Source organism: Perca fluviatilis, chromosome 20 (assembly GCF_010015445.1).
Source record: "Perca fluviatilis chromosome 20, GENO_Pfluv_1.0, whole genome shotgun sequence".
Lineage (NCBI taxonomy): Eukaryota > Metazoa > Chordata > Actinopteri > Perciformes > Percidae > Perca > Perca fluviatilis.
The window spans coordinates 12319040-12340581 of NC_053131.1; the positions used below are offsets into that span (position 1 = coordinate 12319040).

At 41.5% G+C, this 21542-nt stretch overlaps 2 protein-coding genes across 2 annotated transcripts in view; one reads left to right on the forward strand and one right to left on the reverse strand.

Annotated features, from left to right (window-relative positions):
* The first annotated feature begins 2301 nt into the window (after positions 1-2301).
* On the forward strand, positions 2302-10360 carry pax9 (paired box 9). The gene is made up of 4 exons (XM_039785125.1): positions 2302-2456; positions 3098-3712; positions 5719-5858; positions 9351-10360. Exons 1-4 carry the CDS (start codon positions 2453-2455, stop codon positions 9606-9608), a joined length of 1017 nt encoding a protein of 338 aa, XP_039641059.1. The 5' UTR covers positions 2302-2452; the 3' UTR covers positions 9609-10360.
* Positions 10361-13658: 3298 nt separating this feature from the next.
* slc25a21 (solute carrier family 25 member 21) overlaps positions 13659-21542 on the reverse strand; it is a 103277-nt gene continuing 95393 nt past the window's right edge. Inside the window, exons 7-11 of the mRNA XM_039786952.1 lie at positions 18800-18907; positions 18528-18692; positions 16703-16884; positions 15562-15614; positions 13659-15171 (exon numbers count right to left, since the gene is read on the reverse strand). Coding sequence (XP_039642886.1) covers positions 15110-15171; positions 15562-15614; positions 16703-16884; positions 18528-18692; positions 18800-18907 — 570 coding nt within the window. The 3' untranslated portion in view covers positions 13659-15109. The remainder of the gene's footprint in view (positions 15172-15561; positions 15615-16702; positions 16885-18527; positions 18693-18799; positions 18908-21542) is intronic.

Sequence of the window (21542 nt, forward strand, 5' to 3'; positions counted from 1 at the left end):
AAACCATGGCAATGCGCTTTAAACGCTAACGCATAATAATGATAATAAAAATCGCTGTGTAATATTCTTCTGGCTGTAATAATCACATAATTTGACTTTTGTACAAATACTTCAATAACCTGCAATTAATTATTTCAACCAGCGATTTCATGTTAATATTTTCCAGTTGTGTGATGTCATGCATACACGCGAATAAAAAGCGGTGATGTGGCTGCGGCGTCATGCATCCTCCCGCGCAGTATCATTTATTATATTATAGAAAAAAAGAGTTCAGGTGTCCGTTGAGTCTTAAAAAAAAAGGAGGTGAAGATGGAGCAGTTTGTGGAGACCTTTTATCCCTCACCACTGACCTTTTGTTATTTCAGCCACCAGAGGAACCTCAATGGAAACAAGTTGAGCACGTTTCCCCACGGTAAACATTATCCTTGACGCATTAGCGGCCTGGGAGCGGAGCAGGGTGGGCAGGTGGGGGCATACCTACGCGGTGGTAATTTTTTTTAAATGAGTAAACTAAGGCCCCCAGTTGGTCATCTTAAGGCAAATAACGCTTCATGTAAACAAATATTTCCAGAAAAGCGTTAAAATACGCCTCCTTCAAAGACCCGTCTACTGACTTGCATTAGTGTTAAAAGCGCACGCTGTAATCTGTGCAATTTCAGAGATTTATGCCACCATGAAAAAGTGGGAAAACTAAACCAAAAAAGTGTAGGCCTAGGTGTAGTACGTTAACCCTGCAGTATGCAGCTCACAGAGCTGAAACAAATGCTGAGGAATACCTTGTGTACATTTTGGCCCCTCACAGCAGCTTCGGTGTTTAATGTCTGCCGAGGTTTTCAACAATATTCCTAATTGCACGGCTGTACAGGAGCGCCTTTTGATGTCTACATGCAGGGTGATCCTTTAGGTTGTACAGAGATGAAGGTCAGTCATGCGCCGTGGCCTTTTTAAAATATGACACGAGAAAACCCAAAGCATGTGTCAAAATGGGGAGAGAGTGAAGGCGCAAAGTTATGGCGTGTGTTTGTTTCTCGTGTCGGGGAGCTACAAATCTTTCTTATTGCTTGCAAGTGGGGTTTCTGTACAGCGAGAGCAAGTAAGCAGAGGTAGTAAAAGGTAGAAATAATCCCGTTAGGAGATATTGGTCTGCAGACGTTTAGCCTGATAGCTAATCATCTAAAGGTTAAGACATAAAAGGTAATTTCTTTATCATGTAAGAGTTCTGTAGTCTACGCCTTAACGCTTGCAGTGCATATTGGTAAAAAAAGGCACATTTTGGCCCGTCCGGTGCAAAGCCTTACTGCAGATCAAATTGACTCAGTTTTAAATGGAAAAATTATTAAATTCAAACACTTTAAAGTGTAATGTTCGTTTTACAGACACGTCACAATAAATAACATTTAATTTAAAATTGGCACAAGAGATAAATATGGCGTCTGCCGGTTTTTTTTTTTCAAACTGCATGACCAGAGAGATTCTTCCAAGGTTAAACATGTTCGCCTTTTGATCGCCTCGTTTTCAGCAAAACATCATCCCCGTGAAGGATTTATTTTTAGCGTGTTTTACAAAGTGTGTCAGTCAGTGCTTGATGCGTAAAAGGAGAGTAAAACATGGGCGACAAATATGGTAAAACGTGTGATAATCCTCGAGCGCACTGAGATTCAATTTACAAACATCACCCGGCCAATTCCACTACTCAATACCAATCATTAATTTCCTCCCATTTCCTTAATGATGCAATTTAAAAAGGTTGAGATCCAGGGTGGGGTACTGAGCGTAAAAGCCACTCAGACTCAGGTTTTGCAACTTTTTTTGTTGTTGTTTGAAATGTTTTATCTTTGTTATGAAAAATAAAACAAAGATTAAAATAATGATACGTTACGTGGGGCTTTAATTGAAGAAGTTTGTGTGTTTTTATGATTATGTTTTTCAGATGATGGTTCCTTGTGATGGTCACCCACTGGCTCTTCTACGAATCTTTTTTATTTTTTTATTTAGTACCACATCACTGATCCAAAATCTTGATATTGCTTTATACTACCATATCTGTCTCAATAACAAACGCATTCATGGTGGTATATCCCCAGCTTTGCTTTCTGATGGGAGAGAGCAGGAAGAGGAAAGGGGGGGGGGGGTCTCTGTGGACTTGTCATGTCAAACTTTTGGACCAATAGCAGCGCAGCTCTGAGCAATCTCGAAAGTCTATTGGAGAGCCGAGCCAATCAGCGGCTGCGAAGCGTTGGAAGTCCAACCTCCTCATTTCAACAGATTGAAATGTAAGCCTGTCTCCAGCGCCGTCAGGAAACAGATCGAGAATTTTGCCCCTGTTGTTCCTTATCGCGCAAGAAGATTTTCTTGGACGCGGTTTAGGACAGTGGACACGCTGGACGCGGAGCAGGATCCACGCAGGAGGCACAAACCGGACACCGTGTTCTTCGTTTGCGGCTTTAACACGATGGGTAAGTTCAATGTTCAGTTGGATCGTTTTTTTTTTTTTTTCTGTCAGGGATGCAGCGAACAGTCCAACGACAAGGTGGTGAAAAAATTGCGAGATATATCGCCCGTCTGTGATGTTTCGGCGGGTCATTTTAGCTGTTAATCCAGTGGGGAGACACCAGCAGACTGAATTACTGCATGTGTCAGTTACGCACGAGTTTTGACATACGTGTGAAGTTTAGCCAGCGTGCATGACAACTAGCCAGTCATCTATCAGTCAGCTATTGGTGTGTACTTTTTCACACAAGCATTACACATAACTCAAAGTCATACATTTGTATTTTAGAGTGAACTTTCTGGGTGAAAACACTTAAAACTTAGTAAGATGCACCCTTGCGTAAAGATTGATTTGTAAACGATTTAGACACTTTAAAGAGTTTTGGTTACATAATGTTCTTATATAAATGGCAAAACACGGTTTAACAATTGACATATTTACCGTCTTTGATGGTAGCCTATACAAGTATGTGTTTGGTAAGAAATATCAGGCATTTTAAATATGTGGTTTCACCCAGGTTAAAGCCGTCTGTGGTGGGGCCTTGGGTCGGTTACCTAATCGCTGTCTCATTGTTCTGCCCGTCTGTGTGTTTGTTTTTGACACCAGAGCCAGCCTTCGGCGAGGTGAACCAACTCGGCGGTGTTTTCGTGAACGGCAGGCCGCTCCCCAACGCGATCCGGCTCAGGATAGTGGAGCTGGCCCAGCTCGGTATTCGACCGTGTGACATCAGCAGGCAGCTGCGCGTCTCCCACGGATGCGTCAGCAAGATCCTGGCCCGCTACAACGAGACCGGCTCCATCCTCCCGGGGGCCATCGGAGGCAGCAAGCCGCGGGTCACCACACCCACCGTGGTCAAGCACATACGGACATACAAGCAGAGAGACCCGGGGATTTTTGCCTGGGAGATCCGGGACAGGCTACTCGCCGATGGGGTTTGCGACAAGTTCAATCTGCCCTCAGTCAGCTCCATCAGTCGGATCCTCCGCAACAAGATCGGGAATCTGTCCCAGCAGAGCCAGTATGAGTCGGGCAAGCAGGCGCCTCACCCACCGCCACAACCAACGATACCCTACAACCACTTATACTCATACCCGACATCCAAAGTGCCCACTCCCCCTGGCATGCCCACCCTTCCCGGACACATGGCCATGCACAGGATATGGCCTTCCTCGCACTCTGTGACAGATATTCTGGGGATACGGTCTATTACAGAGCAACAAAGTAAGCATGGCTGCATGGAGGGCGGTTGCATTTGTTTATTGCACTACATTTAAACAACTTTTGAAGAGGGGTTTGCTCGCAAGAGTGCAAATGTGTGTGTTTGAGAGAGAAAGTGGATTTATTTTTCCATCTGAATTACTGTAATTGTTTTTGAAAGGCCCAAACGTTACTATTGTGATGTTAGAAACGCAAAAGGCCTCTATGGAGGGAGATCGCTTAAATGCCATTTGACCTGCCGGCTGATATTGATTTGAAAGGGAGGCAGGTTAGTCCAGAAACAGATGGTCCGGCTTGCAGTAATAATTAAGAGGCGGATGTGGAATATTAGAGGTACAGCGGAGGGAAAGGCGGTGAGATGAAGTGCATCACAATGAGGTGTGCTGAATGTTTGCCATGACTTGGAGCCAGACATTTTTGCACAGGACTGCGTATTCAGCAGGTTTAAGCGGGATCCAGGCCCAAAAGGAGCCAACCAGCTCACATTAAGATGCGTTTTCTGCTGCATGTGTTGTGTTTTCTCGTATATGTGTCGCATGCAGGTAGGCCCAGATATAGCTTTGGCTTGCACTCAACAAGACCACAACTGTTTTGGAAACAGGATCCGGCATAAATCAGTGTTAATGGTCGGCTCGGTGTTGCGAAAGGGCTTTTCTGAGCGCTTGTTTTCCAGTGGCAGGAAGGGGAGTGCTGTCAGTCCATTGCAAGCAGTCCTGCTGTCAGGATTCATGGCTACCACGCACAGAAACACAGCCCCGGCTCCTCTCCACTTCCTCCGCCATGCGAAAACCTAACTCGGACAATCTAAACAAGACAAATGCAAGGCAGATATCTACGAGAAATCCCAAGTGGAAGAGTGTGTTTTAAAAGGCTGCCTTTTTAAAACAATTTGTGCATTTCCAAATTATTAGCAGATGTTTGTGGCAGGTTTTTGGATGCTAAGTTTCACAGTACGTTTGGGGAGGTGAGAGCTTATTTGCATCAACGTGATTTCACCAGTCAAATTATTAAAACATTTTTTTTTTATTAAAAACAGCATGCAATAGTTAAAAATCAAGACTAAATGTGCAGTATTAATAATCACAAACTATTAGTAATTTTACTTGAGATAATATTTAAATTTGACGCGCATGCGGGCATACAGATTTAAACGCACATGCTGCATACATTGCTATGGGGGAATTCAGTTGCAAACATACAAAAATACCATTTCAACATGTCCAAAACGCATATTTAAAAAAAAGAAACGCTCTTTATCGAATTAGAACTTTGGTGGGCTTGATTTTCCCAGTGTAAACGTTTGGGACTGTGTAATAGAATATCCATCACGCACAAAGGAGGGAGACGGTGAAAGTAAATCTAATTTGTCCCACGACAGGAAGACGCTTTGGTGGGCTCAAATGTCCCTGTCCCACCAGAGAGTCCCCTCACTTCTGTCCATCTTCAGCTGGGCCTCTGTCTGATCTTCAGGAGCAACCAAAACATTTAGCTTTATTCATTCAATTTACTTTAAGGCACGTGAGATCATTTCACTTTCTCTTTTCTCAGAGTTTAGGTTTTTTTGTTTAAATCCCGAACAGAAGGGGTTAAGGCCTGATCACGTTTATTGATTAATGGTTGAAAGAAGAAAATGACTGAAACAAGAGAAAATATGTCCAACTTATATTTTAGGAAGATAATATTTCACTTGCAGAGAGTTAGAAAGTACTGTATCAATATCAGATTATGTAAATATTGTATTAGATAATACAACTGGTTTAACTGATCAAGAATAGAAACGTTTCATAAAAACGTTACGCACATAAAAGTCCATTGATATATGAGCTATTTGTGCGTAAAATAAAAACATTATAGTGCTTTAGCGCAAATGTCACAGAGTCTGGTCTTATGCAACCTGGCTAACCTGCGCCTGATGGATGCATTAGAAACAGCGGCCTGTGCGGGTCTTTTTCCTCTTAATCTTAAAATCTCTTTCTCCCTCTCTTCTCTCTTTCTTTTTTGCCCCCCAGTTAGTGACAGTCCATCCTTTTCCAGCGCCAAACTAGAAGAATGGAGCGCTATAAACAGGACTAATTTCCCACCAGCAATCTCTCCACTAGTCAATGGCGTGGATAAACCGCATTTAGAACCTGAAGCAAAATACACACAGGTAAAAAAAAAAATGGACACCTTTTTTTTTTTTTTTTTTTAAACCTAAAATGCAACATTAGTGGACCAGAGTATATCCAAATTTCTGGCAAGCTGTTTTTTTTTTATCTAACTGATCTCTTGAGTTCTTCATAATATTTTGATAATTGGCTTGGGAATGCCACAGCATTAATGCGCTCCTTCTCTGGTTAGCTGGTAATTGGTTTTTTGCTTTTTTTTGTTTTATTTTTTTTTTTTTTTTTTTTTTTTTTTTTTTTTTTTTTTTTTTTTTATAGTCAGCAAACTAGTATATAGTCTGTTTTTGGTTTCCTGGTAAATTATTCTGACATAGGCCTACAGTAATTCATGGGTTGGTTCCAGTGCTATAATTCCATGCAGGGTGTGAGCCAAGACATTGAACTGCATAGAAGGAACATTTACCCCTGCAAGATTGGTCTTATTTAGGTTTATTGTGACGAAATGTAGCAGCTAATATTTGGTATAAAACAACTGTAGTGCAGGCCTAAACTTTCGGCACATTAATTATTATTGTACACAGAATTTTCAGAATTCGACAAAAGACGTGAAATAGCCTAATTAATAAGAAAAGCAGGGTTGGGATAAAGGCGCCGAATTTCACACATTATACACATTCAGATTAATAAAAAATACTTTAAGTTTTCCTAATTTTTAAGAACTCGTCATACGCCATACGTATAAATACATTTATGGTAGTCCCTAAATCAAGTTGGCTTATTTTTGTCTCTAATTTTCTATCAAAAACTAACTTTAGTAGACATTTTTTAATGGGCTTTTACTTTTGGGGGTTTTCTGGAGTATAGCAAATATGGGCTAGGATGACCACATGTGTGCGCGCGCATGCGTCCTTGTTTCCAATTATCTTGACAGGGCGTGCGATTCTCGTTACAGACAATAAGAAAACTATTTCATGCCGCATCATTTATTTTGCCACTTTATGACGGGGGCACTTTTCATGCTCGTTACGCAGCAAACTGGGCCGATGCGTGTGAGATTAGCAGCGTGTAGAAGTTCCAGCACAAAGTGGACACACTGGCTGTCTGAGCGGTTAGAAAACCAACAGTACAAAAACAGAAGTGAGCCATTAAATGCAGAAAATAACAACTCTATAAATTACAGCGTTTATTGCAAGAAAAACAAAGGATGGTGAAGCGAGTAAAGGCTGGAGGATTAACCGTGGCTTTGTACAGGCAGCTACTGCAGCCTGCTCACACAGATCTAATGTTAAATAGATCCGCACTTGTGTTTTTGAGAGCAACAGTAAAAGAGAGAGATGTCATGCACGGGGCGTTGCGAAAAGTTTTCTGCAGTTCATTTTCTTAAAATTTCCAAAACAAGGTGTCACGTTTTCCCACATTTTCTTTACAGCTAAAGGCCTAACTCCTATATTCTCCTTAAGGTGACTGTCACACCAAAGTGTATTCAAATGGGACACTGCAAACATCACATGAGTCACATCCACTCATTTCTGTACAAGGCCAGAGGCTGCGAGTAGTAACATGTGGCCTATAGGCGCTGTTTGGAGGGCAGATGCACCCATGGGACTTCTCAGGGTTTTCTCTGGAAGAAGAAGAGCATCATTAAAGTAGATTTAAAGGTTCAGTCACGAGCTCAGTGCGCGCGCGCGGCGGCTTGGAGGGGATTCCGTTTATGTTTCGAAAACGATTGAAACTTTCAGCTAAACTTACTTTTCTGAACACATACACTACGTTTTTTTTCGCGCTAGACTAACGTGCTTTTAAATAGTTTAAATGATTTCTCTGACGTATAAACAATGGGATCAGAGCGTGACAAAGTTAATCCGTTTGAGTTGGAATTATTTGGATGAATGGCGTCAATGCTTTTATTCATGATTCAGTTCTGGTTTTACTTGTTATTAATAAAACCAATTCAAAAAGACATCAAAAAATAAACACCTGTATTACTATTAAAATGTTGTGACGAAAAAAAAGAAGAAAAGATAATCAAAATTATTTCAAAAAACAATCCACGTTTTGCATTTTGTTAGGTAGGATAATATATTTTATAGATATATACATATTAAATAAAACAATTCTTAGTTTTAGGGATATATAGGTATATCACTTCAGGGGTGGACAAAATAACAGGTAATCCTAAACAAATGATGCAATCTGACACAAAAGCCATACATACACCCTTTGTAAACATTTTAAATTTGGTTGACATTGTGTCAGACATGTGTTGATTTAACTCTGTGGTCACTGCTGGTTTGTCTAAGGATTGCATTATAATGAAAGGTCTTTCCTGTTATTTTGTATATGTGTGTAGTTGTGTGTGTTATGGTGCTTTCCATTATGTTTCTTAAACATTTCTCCGATTTGATTTAAATGACAAAAAACATTTTAAACACAGCTTTTTGTGAAAGAAATAAGCTTCAGTAAATAAGCTTCAGTATTGTTGAGCTAAGTGAAGACACACACACACAGACAGTCACCCAACACAGCCCCACAGACACCCACAAGTGCACACACACACACACACACACACACACACACACACACACACACACACACACACACACACACACACACACACACACACACACACACACACACACACAACTAGCTGTCTCTCCATGGTTCAGGTTTATAAGCACCACAGATTTCAGCCTATAATATCATTTCCATATCTATTTTTAAAAAATACACGAAAATAGGTCAAAGAAACTGAAAAGATTTCACTTTTTGAAATAATTCTTGGTAGTCGCAGACCACCCAGCAACAGAAATTCGGCCTCCCTGTTGAAATGCTTTGGTGAATTCCTCAAGTTAAGTCCTGTAGCTGTGCCAGAAAAGCAAAGCCCATTCATGCTCCGAACCCTCGACTTATTCTCTATCATATTTCCCCTCTTCCTGCCCTTTCACTCTCAATCTCTCATGACATCTGTTTTGTGGCGCCCCCCAACCACCCTGTCTCCCATCGTCTGACGTGGTGTATCAACGCCACCGGACTAAACGTCCACTTTTGGGTAGAAAAACAAGTCCCGTAGACAGACGGGAAATCATGCATGTATGGTTTTTATCCATGTTTAATATGTTCCAGGGGCATGAGAGCGCATAATTGATCATTCATACTTTCATCAAAATTGGGAAAATGGGTTTTTTATGTGGTGGCTGTGAAGTTAGAATTTAAGTTTCTGCTGTTTATAATTCAATCACTTCTCCTTTCACTTTCTTCTACAGCTTTTTTCCATTATAACTCAGCTGCTTGCGTGTGTCTACCTGGGTTGGGGGGGGGGTCACCAAATAATGTAGCTTAACATTGAGTCTTGCTTCTCAATCCTCTGTCAAGTAACTAGTTTTCGTAGCAAATTTCGCTTTTTTTTTTCAAATCTGAGGAAAACCACAGAATGAAAATCACTAACCATTTCTACACCGAGCAGGGGGCCCAAAAAAAGAAGTTTTCAGTGCCATTTCAGACGTCTAACGCAAGTTTTTCCTCTCTTTTGTTCCCAGACGCCGAATGGATTGCCCACAGTGAACAGCTATGTCACAGCACCCAACATCCCTCCCTACCACCCTCACACCACCCAAGTGTCACCCTACATGGGGTACAGCGCCACCACGTCGGCCTATGTGACCGGTCCCACATGGCAGCCGGCCAGTGGCAGTGCTCTATCTCCCCACAACTGTGACATCACCACCCCTCTGGCCTTCAAGAGCATGACAGCCAACCGTGATGCCATCCACCCAGTCACTGCCTCGGCGCTGTGAAGTCAGGCTGATGGGAGAGAGGGTGAGGGAGTGAGGGAGGGCGAGGACATGAGACACCAAGTCGGTCCCCCCACCCCCTGGCTTCATTTCATTCCCACTGCCTCCTTTCCATGAAGGACTCGGCCCCAGGACCCATATTTCTGCCCCTCCTCCTCTCTGCTACACACAGTCAGACCAAAGACAAACAAGGAATAAACAATTCATTTTCAGTCATTTTTTTTTCACTACAAACTTTGCTGTCTGAAAGAACTTGCAGGACAGACAGGTGTACTGAAGGACTGATGTATGACTGCTCCTCCATCCATCAACACAATTCCTCTCAGATTTTTTTACTGCACACTTCTGCAAATGTCTTTGGGCAAAATGGGGTAATGTATAACTTCATGAGTAAGCAATCAAAGAGGGGAAAACTTTGCATTAGTTTTTCAGGGTGCTTAATAATTGCCATTTTTTTTTTTTAAATGTTTGTATGCTTTTTTTTGTGTTATGTTTTGATAAAAGTAACTGCCTTATGGAGCATTGTTTTCCCACTTCTCTTAAAATGTAGCCTATGCAAGAGCTCCAGCGAGAAGTTTATTTATTAGATTAAGGTACGTTGAATGAAGTGCAATTCGCCTTACAGACAGCATGGGAATCTCCACACATGTTTAGACAAAATTGGCATTGGTCTTATGTTGGAGTCTAGAGCATTAACAATTGACAAATGTTGCACAATGAAATTGAATGTATCTTATTAAATTGTTTGGCTGTTATTGGTCTTCATGGAGTTTGCCGGTTGTTTCGGGGAATCCTAAACATTTTTATTCTGAGAACAGAAGAGGCATAAAATATTTATCCTCCCTCTCCCTTTCGGTCAGTGTAGCTAACTTCAGGTAAATCCCGGGTATTGTAGCCTGCCAACCTGTTTTACATGAGCAGGAAACTGTTTTTCATAAAAACTATGTGCATGCTTATACAAGGCCTGTATTTTCTATTACCAAGCGTCACGGCTCACTAGGAAAGTTCATCAGAAACGCTTCGAGCACACACAAGCCTTGTCACCACATAAAGCAATTCTTTTAAAATGGTTTTAGTCATTAAAACAACCTCACCTCGTTACACTTAATATGGACCTTTCTATATTCATAAACATATATGCCTGAAGGAATACATAGTTTAAAGGAAAAAAAAAGCATATGTTTATAAAAGTCCTACAAAATATATAGATATTGATAGATAAAATAGATATTTTGCCCAATTTCCTCAAATAAATTTAGGGTCTGAAGCACATATTTTTTTGTTGAAAATCAAGTTATAAAAATATAAAACGCAGTAGTATTACAGAAATATAGAGATATTTTCTAATTTCACCGTTTATTCTTTTGAACTTAAAAAAAGGCCGCCTAAAGGGATTATAAGGGAGTGGTATGATTTTGAAAGCCCTACTATCCTTTGTAAATAACAGCAAAGGTCTAATGTCATGCACCAACATTTTCAATCATATTTTTCAGTAGGATTAAGTCGTGTGTAAAACACAGTAAATTAGAACATCACTTGCATTTAAATTCGAGATCTGTGAACCGAAGACTCCCAGACTCCCGGGGTGAGGCAGAGTCCATGTGCATTCAGAGAGCCACAAAAAGGCTCATTGGCCCCCGGTCTCCAGGGTCATCAGACATGTAACCTAAACACGAACCTTCAGCAGCAACAAACGGACCCAAACAGAGCTCAGCAGGGCCCACTCAACGTGTTCATTACAAAAGAAAAGCACACGGCCCAGTTGACAAATGACATGTTTGCAAAGTGATGCAAAAATACTTTCTCAAAGTTTGGATGGGGGAAAAGTGTAGCGTAATAAATTATGTGTGCGTCTGGCAAGCCCTGTCTAGCCCTGCAGTCAAAAACAGAGAGTTAAACAAACTGGGCTCAGTCAAGGAGATAAAGTTGTATATTAATGACTTGATAATATTGCTCACCTGCTCTTTTACATAGCATTATGTGCTGCTCAGGGTGGTTGCTTTAGTTATGGCCCCATGTTTCCATTCCTCCTGTGTTACAGCGTAAACAGCCCCTCCATGTGACAGTGTCAACAGTCCTCCCCATGCAGGAGCTGATTTGACTTGGAAAGCACTCTTCCCCGCATCCAGTGGTCACGGACCGTTGCTCAGGGATCCTAGTGTTTCTTTGACCGTATGTGAACCACATCACAGGGACGTGATGATCACACACTCGCTGTACCAGCCAGCCCTCACGGCCACCCCTTTACCATCCACCATCCATCACGTACAGTAAATGATGGTTAACTCTGAGTGGCATGAAAAAGTCGTTACATGCTCTCTCTCTCTTTTTTTTGTTACCTCAGCGTACACACAACAAGGCCAAACAACTTTTCCTTTCAACTAAGCTACATGAACTGAGCACAGTCTTGTTAGTCTCCTCTGACTCATGCAACAAAATTAAAATGTGGTTGTCTTAATTGACACCAGTATTTAAAAAAAATAGGAACAGTGTGTTTTCTAGACAGGAGGAATAGCTTCTCGAAAGTCTAATAATCGCTGCTCTTGTAGTCTAATGTTGGTCAGCTTTATGGAGGCGAGGGTCTAAAAGGCTTAGCTTAAAAAAAAATAGGGGCAGACACGTGTTTATAATAATGATGTTGAGTCTGACTTCAGTGTCATATGGTTATCTTTACTTCTCCACATGCAATCAGAAACAAGACAGCCATTTGCAGAGTAACACAGAGCAGAGTACTGGGTGAACACAGTGCTTCATGCGTGTTCCTGCTCAATGAACATTTCTAAAAGAAGCTGACAACAGCCAGAATGTTTTCTTAATGCCTTAAAACAGCAACATTGAGCACACAGGTGAGTAAAACCTCTTAAAAAGAAAAAGCTGGGCTCGGAAAATCACGTGTCTGGTTCCGTGTCTTTGGTATGTATGCATGCGTGTCCAATCACACGGACATGAATCACTGCTTTTTACATGTAGTGTATAAATCCTGGATATCTTAATTTATATTAATCATTAACCACATTGGGAAGGACAGGTACGGCCATGTCCAAATTGCAGGCTTGTCAAAGTGGAGCCACTCAATTGAAATGTTACTGGTGAAGATGAGGAACATACATGGAAAGGGTATTAAAAAAAAAATGGAGGAGAAGGGGGACTTTTCTACGGAAGATTTATGATCAGTGCGGTGTGCAGGGAATTCAGGTGAAGGGTGGCTCTGTTGCTTAGTTACCAGCAATACATTCAGCACATGTTGCAAGATGTCAAGTCTGAAACAAACATACACATTCAGCACTCCATTACAAAAAGGACAGGTTAAGCGCTTACAATTCCATCAATCTGCAAGCCACAGTTGTTAGTCTATCACCACAGGCCCCTGGGCAAAAAACCAGGAGCCGTTCCATTTTGGCAGAGAGAAACTCCCACATTAATGATAACTGTCAAATGCCAACGTGGCTCCATATAAGCTACTACCAGATGAGGTTAAGATGAGTCTATAAGAGCAGCCACTACCCCGAAGGCTGTGCAACAGGTGTGTGCGTTTGCATGCGTGTGTGCATATTTATTTAAGAGATAGACTGGCAGAGGGAGAGAATGTGTGCGGTAACCCCCCCCCCTCCATTCCTGCAGCCACATTTGCATTTCTTGAGCATGTAGTTTTAGCTTGCACTAAAGCTATGCTCAGTCACCGACTCCCCAGCTACAGAGAGAGAGAAAAGACTGACACTGGATTGGCTAACACAACTTCTACAGCTGACAGGTTCTCAAACAACTAAGTGGTCGACAGGGGGAGGGGACGAGGAGGAGGCTGAAGAAGTGGTTAAGTGAAGGAAAGTGATACGCTTATATCAACGCCAAGCTGAAATGTTCCCAGTGAGAGACGAACATGCTACAACACACAACTTACAGCACACAACACACAACACACACACACACACACACACACACACACACACACACACACACACACACACACACACACACACACACAACTTACAGCACACATATACAAACACACACAACTTACAGCACACACACACACACACGGAACCAAGTGAAGAGTTTAATTTGATACTTTTTTTTATTTGTTACCAATACATGTCCGTAACATTTCACAGGTGCTAATATTCTACATTGAGATAAATGTCAAATAACCACAATTTCTTACCAATAAAAGATTTCATACGAGTCCAATTTAAAAGGAGGTATATATATATAAAAAAAAAGAAAGATAATAATTAAAAATGATCTGCAATAGGCGTAAGAAATTCTTACTACTATTACTATTGCTACTGCTTGTTTGAGACATACAATAAGGGTCAGTACTACGGGTGTGATCGCAGAATATATTTGCGATCACGTATACATGTTGTAAATGAAGATGTGTACATACACAACAGTATGTATGTGTGTGTATCGACACTCCTCTGCTGTAGTGGCTGTGCGTGCACTGCAGTGGACCTCAAAAGCTGCATCGTAACAAGCAGTTTATATGGCTATTATATTATTATTTAAATGTTCTTGTATTTTAATTTGTTGTATTGTATTACATTTTATTGTGAAGCACTTTGTGATTTTTATCTTATTATTATTATATTATTATTATTATATCATCTGAAAGTATGTTCGCACTAATCGTACACCATAACGTTCTGTGCAGCTATATAATGATGATCTGTGTTTGAGTGCTTTCAGTGGGTCTAGAGCTGAGGTTTAAACTTGTTTAAGTCCTTTTAAAAACATGCCTTCACTCCATTCTTGGTGTTTTATTTCATTTAAAACTTAACGTTAAAGCCACTGACATTTTTCAAATATTTAGCACTATAATATCACGTCTTTGTGACTAAATAAGCAACTTCATGGAAAAAAACAAAGAAGTTATTTTTCTTTACGAGTTTATCTTAAAAAGTCACATCATTTGCTTCATCAGGACTGTGTGGGTGTGGTTTGCTCAGATTTGATTGACAGTACTGGCAAAATAAGCAAATACCCCCACAACCGTTTCCAACTGAGCACCGCCCATTTCTAACCAGTGAGCGGAGCACAGAAAAAAAGCACAAATTGCATTAATCTCTCATGTGAAATAACCCAAACTGTTCTAAATTTGGCAAAAAATATTGTGTTCATGTAAGACCCCATTACTCATAGTAAGAAGCTGATAGAGAAAATAGGTTTTCAGGGCCTTTAGAGCCTACTGAGAAACCCACTGTTAAAAACCTGTTTTCTATTAGAAAATGATTTGTTAGTTTTCAAACATTACAGCTGTTTTGAATTCCTGAGAAAGTAACTTGGGTGAAGATGTAGTTTTTCCTTATTTAGGCTGCATTGTAAGATATATTGTAATTCTGATTTGGTATTTTGCAGAACAGTATTGTGATTCAAGGTCAAAAAGGAAAACAAACAAACGAACAAACTAATTTGGTCTGACGTTACTGGAGTCAGTTAACGATATTGGGCAATGAAGCAGAATCTATAAGGCACTCTCTTGGGTTTCTTTTCTGTGAATTGTTTTGTTACCAGTTCCTCTGTAGCCATCCAGACACATATTCATAGACCAGCAGCATCACTGCTCCACCTGTAACCAAACAGAAGAGAGCCGCAGTGAATCAACCCGTATTTCCCTGCCGTGAATAAGCAGCGTGAGCTACCCAACAAATAGGAACTGAGTTTTAGTGTCACGTGTGGCCTTTCTGGGAAACACACAGGAAAATACTGTATTATAAACAGTGTGGTAGGCAGGTGTTCTAGCTCACAACATTTCCATTCAAATTGCATAGATAAAAACAACAAACATGGATTTTACTTTTTTTTTTTTTACACAAACGCAAAGTTGAATTTAATCCTAACATGCTTTGGGAAGCCCTGTCTAGATTAATTTGAGAGTTCCCAGACATTAAATTATAGATTTCAGATTTAAAACGTCTAGATCAGTTTAATATCAGTATAACAAACTATTTTTTGTTACCTGGTCCAAGCCTCATTATCTTGGGCACCAACCCCTTGTACAGTGCCAAGTACCTAGAAAAGAAAATACGAGGTTAATAATGTGCAAATACAAAATACCAAAACTCAAAATATGTAAATCCATTCAAGAGAAGACTACTTGTATCCATCTATGCCTTTAGTGTGTGTGTGTGTGCGTGTGCGTGTGTGTGTATGTGTACGTACAGGCTGGGGTGCTGCACTGAGTTCTTGCCTGTCAGGCAGCCAAGCAGACAGACAGTCTCTCACCCCGTCAGGTACATAGTTGGTGTCTAACGGCCAGCGCTGGCGAGTACCTGCCCCTTAATGCATTCAAGGTGATCAGTGGCTGCCTGCCTCTGCCTCGTGCTCCCTGTCCCGCTCCCTGCCCCCGCCACTGATGGCGTTAATAAGGCTCGACCCACTTCCTCCCTGGCCCTCTGTCTGATTAGATTGACCCGTGGAGCGCCGCGCGGCTCGTTAGGGTCTGCTTAACGACGTCTCCCATTGGGACCACTAATTAGCTGGGACTGTGTTGCGTTAGAGCAGGGGACTGGTTGTGGTGGAGGGGGCACTATCCATGCACCCCTGCGACGACAATGTTTCAGTGCCGTTCCTGCAGCAGCCCCCAAGGCTCCTGCGTCCACTAACTACAAACATCTCGCTGGCCCTTGTCTAGCGGAGCTGCATGGGGGAAAGTGGAAAGCCTAGGGCAATTGCTAACATAACATACACCTTTTCCTTGAAGCTTCCATTTAGAGATGCCATTCTCCGAGCCTTGAAAATATGTTAACATTTACTGTACGTCTGACAGACTGCAGAAATGTATGATCACACACGTGGTGAACACAGCGCGGAATGTAACGTCACTATTTGGTTTCCATTCATGGGATCACAGCTTTGCATCAAGCTATTCATGCACTTCCCCTGTAGTTAGTGCAGGAAACTCACACCGCACAATCAAACCCTGCTAACTTGTAGCTGCAGCTGGTACATTTGTCTTTTCTGACAACCAGTTTGGCAGATAACCAACTATCAATTGCTAACCAAGCAGAAAAAGTGCCTCATTAATTCTTGGAAGCTTCGGTGACAGTGTTTCAATTTTTTTACTGATGATCCCCTACTGATCCCCCCCTTGTTCGTACCCCTCCTCCCGGTACACCAGTGCCATGGACTGGAAGCAGGTGCGGTACTTGATCTCTCCGGGCACAGGCTGGGGGCCTTGGATGCGGCTCTTGGCTACGTCGAAGGGAATGTTGACGCAGGAGGAGATGGTCCCAGACACGAGGCCGATAGCAAACTTCCTCATGAACTCCAGGGTAGGGTCCTGGTAAAGAAGATGAGATACAGGATTAAAATAAAAGTATGCACGTTCAAAGAGCACCATTTAACTGGAAAGATTTCTAGAGTAAGCACCAGGTGTTAAATATCACTGAACAAAACATGAGTAGTAAATAAAGGGTACGGAAACAGAGAGAAAGTAGTGCCATGGAGTTAAAATAAATGGTCAGGCATTATGTGTATGTATATGTGAGGGAGAGCATGAGGGGGCTTGTGCATATGATTGCAAAGCTGGCATTAAAGCCCTGATCATTTTATGGTAGCGGGGGGGTCAGATTAGTGCTTCCTGACTGTGGTGCAGCGTTTTGATTGGCTGAACAGAAGCACATGTTCTTTGGGAAGCCAAGACAGAAAATTTATAAACAGGGTGCATGCAGGCAGACTGGGGAGGCATATGGGGACAATTTGGGTAATTGGGCTGTGACTCGGCACAGGGGTATTACTGTACCAAAGAAGCCCAGACTCGGAGAGCTCCGACAGCTAATTGGCCGGGATATTTTTACAAATGACAGCGGCCTCTCTGGTCCAGGCCTTTCTCAAGCGGCTGGACACCCTGAGAGCCGAGGTAAATCAACAGCTAATCCCACTTCTTCTGGTTTTTTCAAGTGGGATGTGGGGAAGGGGGTAACATACCTGCGGCCTAAGTACACCCATCAACCCACTTCCTAACAGCCTAAAGCTAACATCCCCTTACACATTGACTTGTGAATGATGGCAGTGTGCTATCTGCCTCCTCTGTACAATTAATGTAGAGAGAGATATGAGAGAAGCCTGAGCTTGACCAGCTTAATTTGACTATGGACATGTCTGAGTTGCAAGCTGACTGCTCATGTTGCTGACAAAAATGCTTTGGAGAAACGCCACTATCAGCTCAGCCTGTAAGCCGTCAGAGGCCACAATATTTATCCCTTTCTGCCTCAACAATAGTAATTGTTAGCCTTTCACAAAAAGGATCATTCCATCAACATACACACCGATGGATCATTCCCAAAAGCGATGGCCACAATCTAAGACAAGAGCTATTTGGGTCATCCAGCCACATAATTATCATTCAGAGGATGACCACTTGCTTCTCTGTACAACATGCGTCACTGGAAAAATGTTGAAAATATAGCAGAGCTTGGCCTCCCACTGTAACTTTCTCTTGAAAATAGTACAGTTGTCTGCTTCCAATTAGTTCATTGGAGTTAATCTAATGCTCCGGTTTGTACATGTGGAACTGGCGTATGGTAACGTTTCCATTAAACAAAATTAACTTTTGTTTGGGCCATCAGGCGCTGCCGGATGTGTAATCTGAAACTTTGAGGATGTTATGACGAGCAAACAGACTAGGCATTAGCGGGGCTGATCTTACAATCTCCTTTCTGATTTTTACTTCCTCCTTGCCCTGGTAGTCAAGGTAACTAATCATACTGTCTAACACTTGCAATTCCCCACTGGCGAGGTGGCTGAGACATGATCTTATCATATAGCCTAAAGTTAGCAAAAATTAGGTGTAGTCAAGGTGACAAACACCAAAGCAAAGCTGAAGTGGTGCGTCTGTCACTTGGCTTGGGTTGCACTTGTCCCAAAAACAAAAAGCAGCACTGGAGGTCGGCGTGTGATCATATATTTTAATTGCCATATTACCGGGCTGGTAGGAATAGCATCCTTGACATTGAAGTAGAAGCCAAAGTAGATCATGTTGAAAACGCCATGGCGTCCCAGTGTCGATGTTAGTCCTTTATTCAGGCCCCTGAATCCGAATCCCTCGGACTTAATTATGCGCCTTGCTTGAGCGAATGAAGAGGGTTGCTGTATTGGAGAGAATGAATTCAAAAGACAGACATGTCACATGCTGGCAAAAAAAAAAACTCACTGGGAATCTATGGAAACAAATTACAGATTTTATTTCAATCAACCTCTGTAAATGAGTCTCTGTTGGCCTGGAGACTGACTTTCACCACTTCGAACGGATTGACGACAACAGCCTCAGTCAAGCCTGCACCGAGCCCTGCTACAGACAGTGCCTGTAGGTGAGATGGGCATGATTTAGGAGTGAGAATGGGCAGATAATATTTGGGTAGAGAATAGACAAACTGATGTATACAATAAGCGTGTCGGCGCTACAAGAGCCTAATGCTGAATAGCAGTTTGTTTTTTGAGAAACTTTTTTCCAGAGTATTTTTGTCTCGTCTAAAATAGACAAATGTTTCTGTCATGCCTGTAATTGTTGTCGTTTGTCAAATGTTTGAAGACACAAGACACCTGTGTTTGTTATCATTTGACGAAATGTTGGATGACAGCCAGGAGGGAGAGGAAGGTGAACGAAAGGAGAGAAATGTGAGCAAAGTAGGAAGCTGGTTAAGATTCATTATTAAAAACTTTATTCAGGAAATAAATTTAATCTAATAACCAAAGCACTTTATTTTGTGCCACCAGAAACGGCAACACATATACTACCTGTATACAAATGTATATAATGTACAACCCTGACAACATTGTATCTATTTGCATGGGGCAGTACATGACTGCATGCGAGTGTGCGTGCATGCATGCTCACAGAGAAGCGTAATGGGAACATGTCAAGAACGTGTCTATAGGTCATTACTCTTCCTGCCTCTTTATCCTGCTGTCAGGGCCCCGGGACCCATCCTCTCAGACATGCCTCGCAATGTTTACACAGCCAGCCAGCCAGCCAGGTTTTAATTCCTTATTTGTATTATTACAGTGTGTGTCCTCATTAATCAGGGTGAAGGCATTCAGCTGTGCCACGCTAAACAGGAAAGGGAGAAAGTCATTCAGAACCAATCTGTAATTCACTCGCACTAATGATCAGATGTGATTACAGTACTTGATACGCGAGGGCCTCTGGGGGAAATGGGGTTGGAGGCACTCGAGGAAGAGGAAGAGATAGAGAAAGAAGGGGAGAGCATGATGGATGGGACAGGTACACATTCTCCACCAATGGCTGTAAAAACAACATATGCGCCATGACAGGGTGGCCTCCACGTTGAGTCACAGGTAAACCATCCATCACGCCTGACACTTGGCTGCCACCTGAATAGGTGGTGTTGTGAGGACCACACCCCAGCAACGAAGATCTGTCTAACTTAAAACTCTGACTCAATATAACAGAAACCAGAATGGTTAAGGATTAATACCACTTGTAAATTATTGGCCTGCAGAATTAGCGAGTGAACATTCAGTGAAGTGTTTTTAGGACAGCTTTATGTTAGCTATTAGCCATTATGTTGGCTTTACTCCAGAACACTGGATTTCAAATTAAACAATGACTTTAAGGTTTAAGTGATGAATTTCAGCTTAAAAAATGTGTTTTCGTTGTTCTCCTCCTTATTCACTTTACCTTGAGTTTTACTAATTTGTAATTGTAAAAACAGTACACACCAAGCCAGATTTTAATCTTCAACTGGTCGCCCTTAACTAATTTTAGAATTGGGCCAATCATTGCCAGATCGGTTGTTGTTTGACTTGCAGTGCGAGGAGGGTCACAATACCCAATTAATTGCCTGAAGGATCAATGATCTGGCTGTCAGATGATCGGTTGGAAGTCCAAAAGTAGTTAGTATAAAAGTTGGAGATTCTGGCCATGCAGAAATAGGAGATTGAAAAGATTAGTGTGACTTAATGCAATGTACAAGATTTATAAAAACATACAGTGTGTGCCCAACTTTAAACCTGTACTTAAATCTCAGTCTTTGTTTTATTTCAAATCCAATTTGATGGAATAAAGAAAATTTATAAATGAAAACCGTCACGATACTTACAGTACCGACTGCACCCCCCTAGTAACAATTGTATTTGTATTAGCTTGTAATGTTTTGAGGAGGATTACATTTGCCCATGCTAATCACTATACATTTTCTCACACTTGGAGCCCATAAAATCAAAACAAAGCCTCAGTAATAAAAAAGGGCTCCTGCCAAGCTGCCAGTTACACTGACTTTACACATAGTGGTAGAAACCCAAGTTTTCTTCTGGTTGCTCTGTGGAATGAAACTCAGACAGTGTAGGTTCAGGCAGAAACATGAGGTCATGAGTACCACCCTGATCAGCTGACTTTAAATGTCACACTTCATACATATCATTCCTAAAAGTGAAACTGGATCTTTCAGGTTCTGTTTAAGAACTAAGAAAACCTAATTCAAAATCACATTGACATATGTAATCATGCATATTACTTCAACTACAATCTTACAGCATAAATCATACTTAACATTTGTTATGTGGTTTAATCCATTTGGTTAGATTTTCCTTTCATAATACTTTGCAATGCAAGATAAATTGGACCCAATTGTTGGAAATTTAAGATGGTTTCTGGACTGCTAATTACCTTTATTTATTTATACCTTTATTTAGTTACCCGGTATTTGAAAGTGTTAGTTAGCCATCAAGGATGCTTTCAGATGTGTTTAACACCTGACCAAAGTGTTATTCCAGGCTCTCTTCACTTAAAGGTGCAGTAGGTAAGACTTATATAACTAACTTTCTGTCATATTTGCCAGAAATGTTGCAGTAGCCTATGTTCCAGTAGAACTACATGAAGCAGGTAATCAGGGTGGGAAATTAGCACCCGCCACTAGCCAATGGCGGTATTTTTTCCAAAGTGGCGGGTGACTTTGCCTTGTATACCAGCCACAGTGG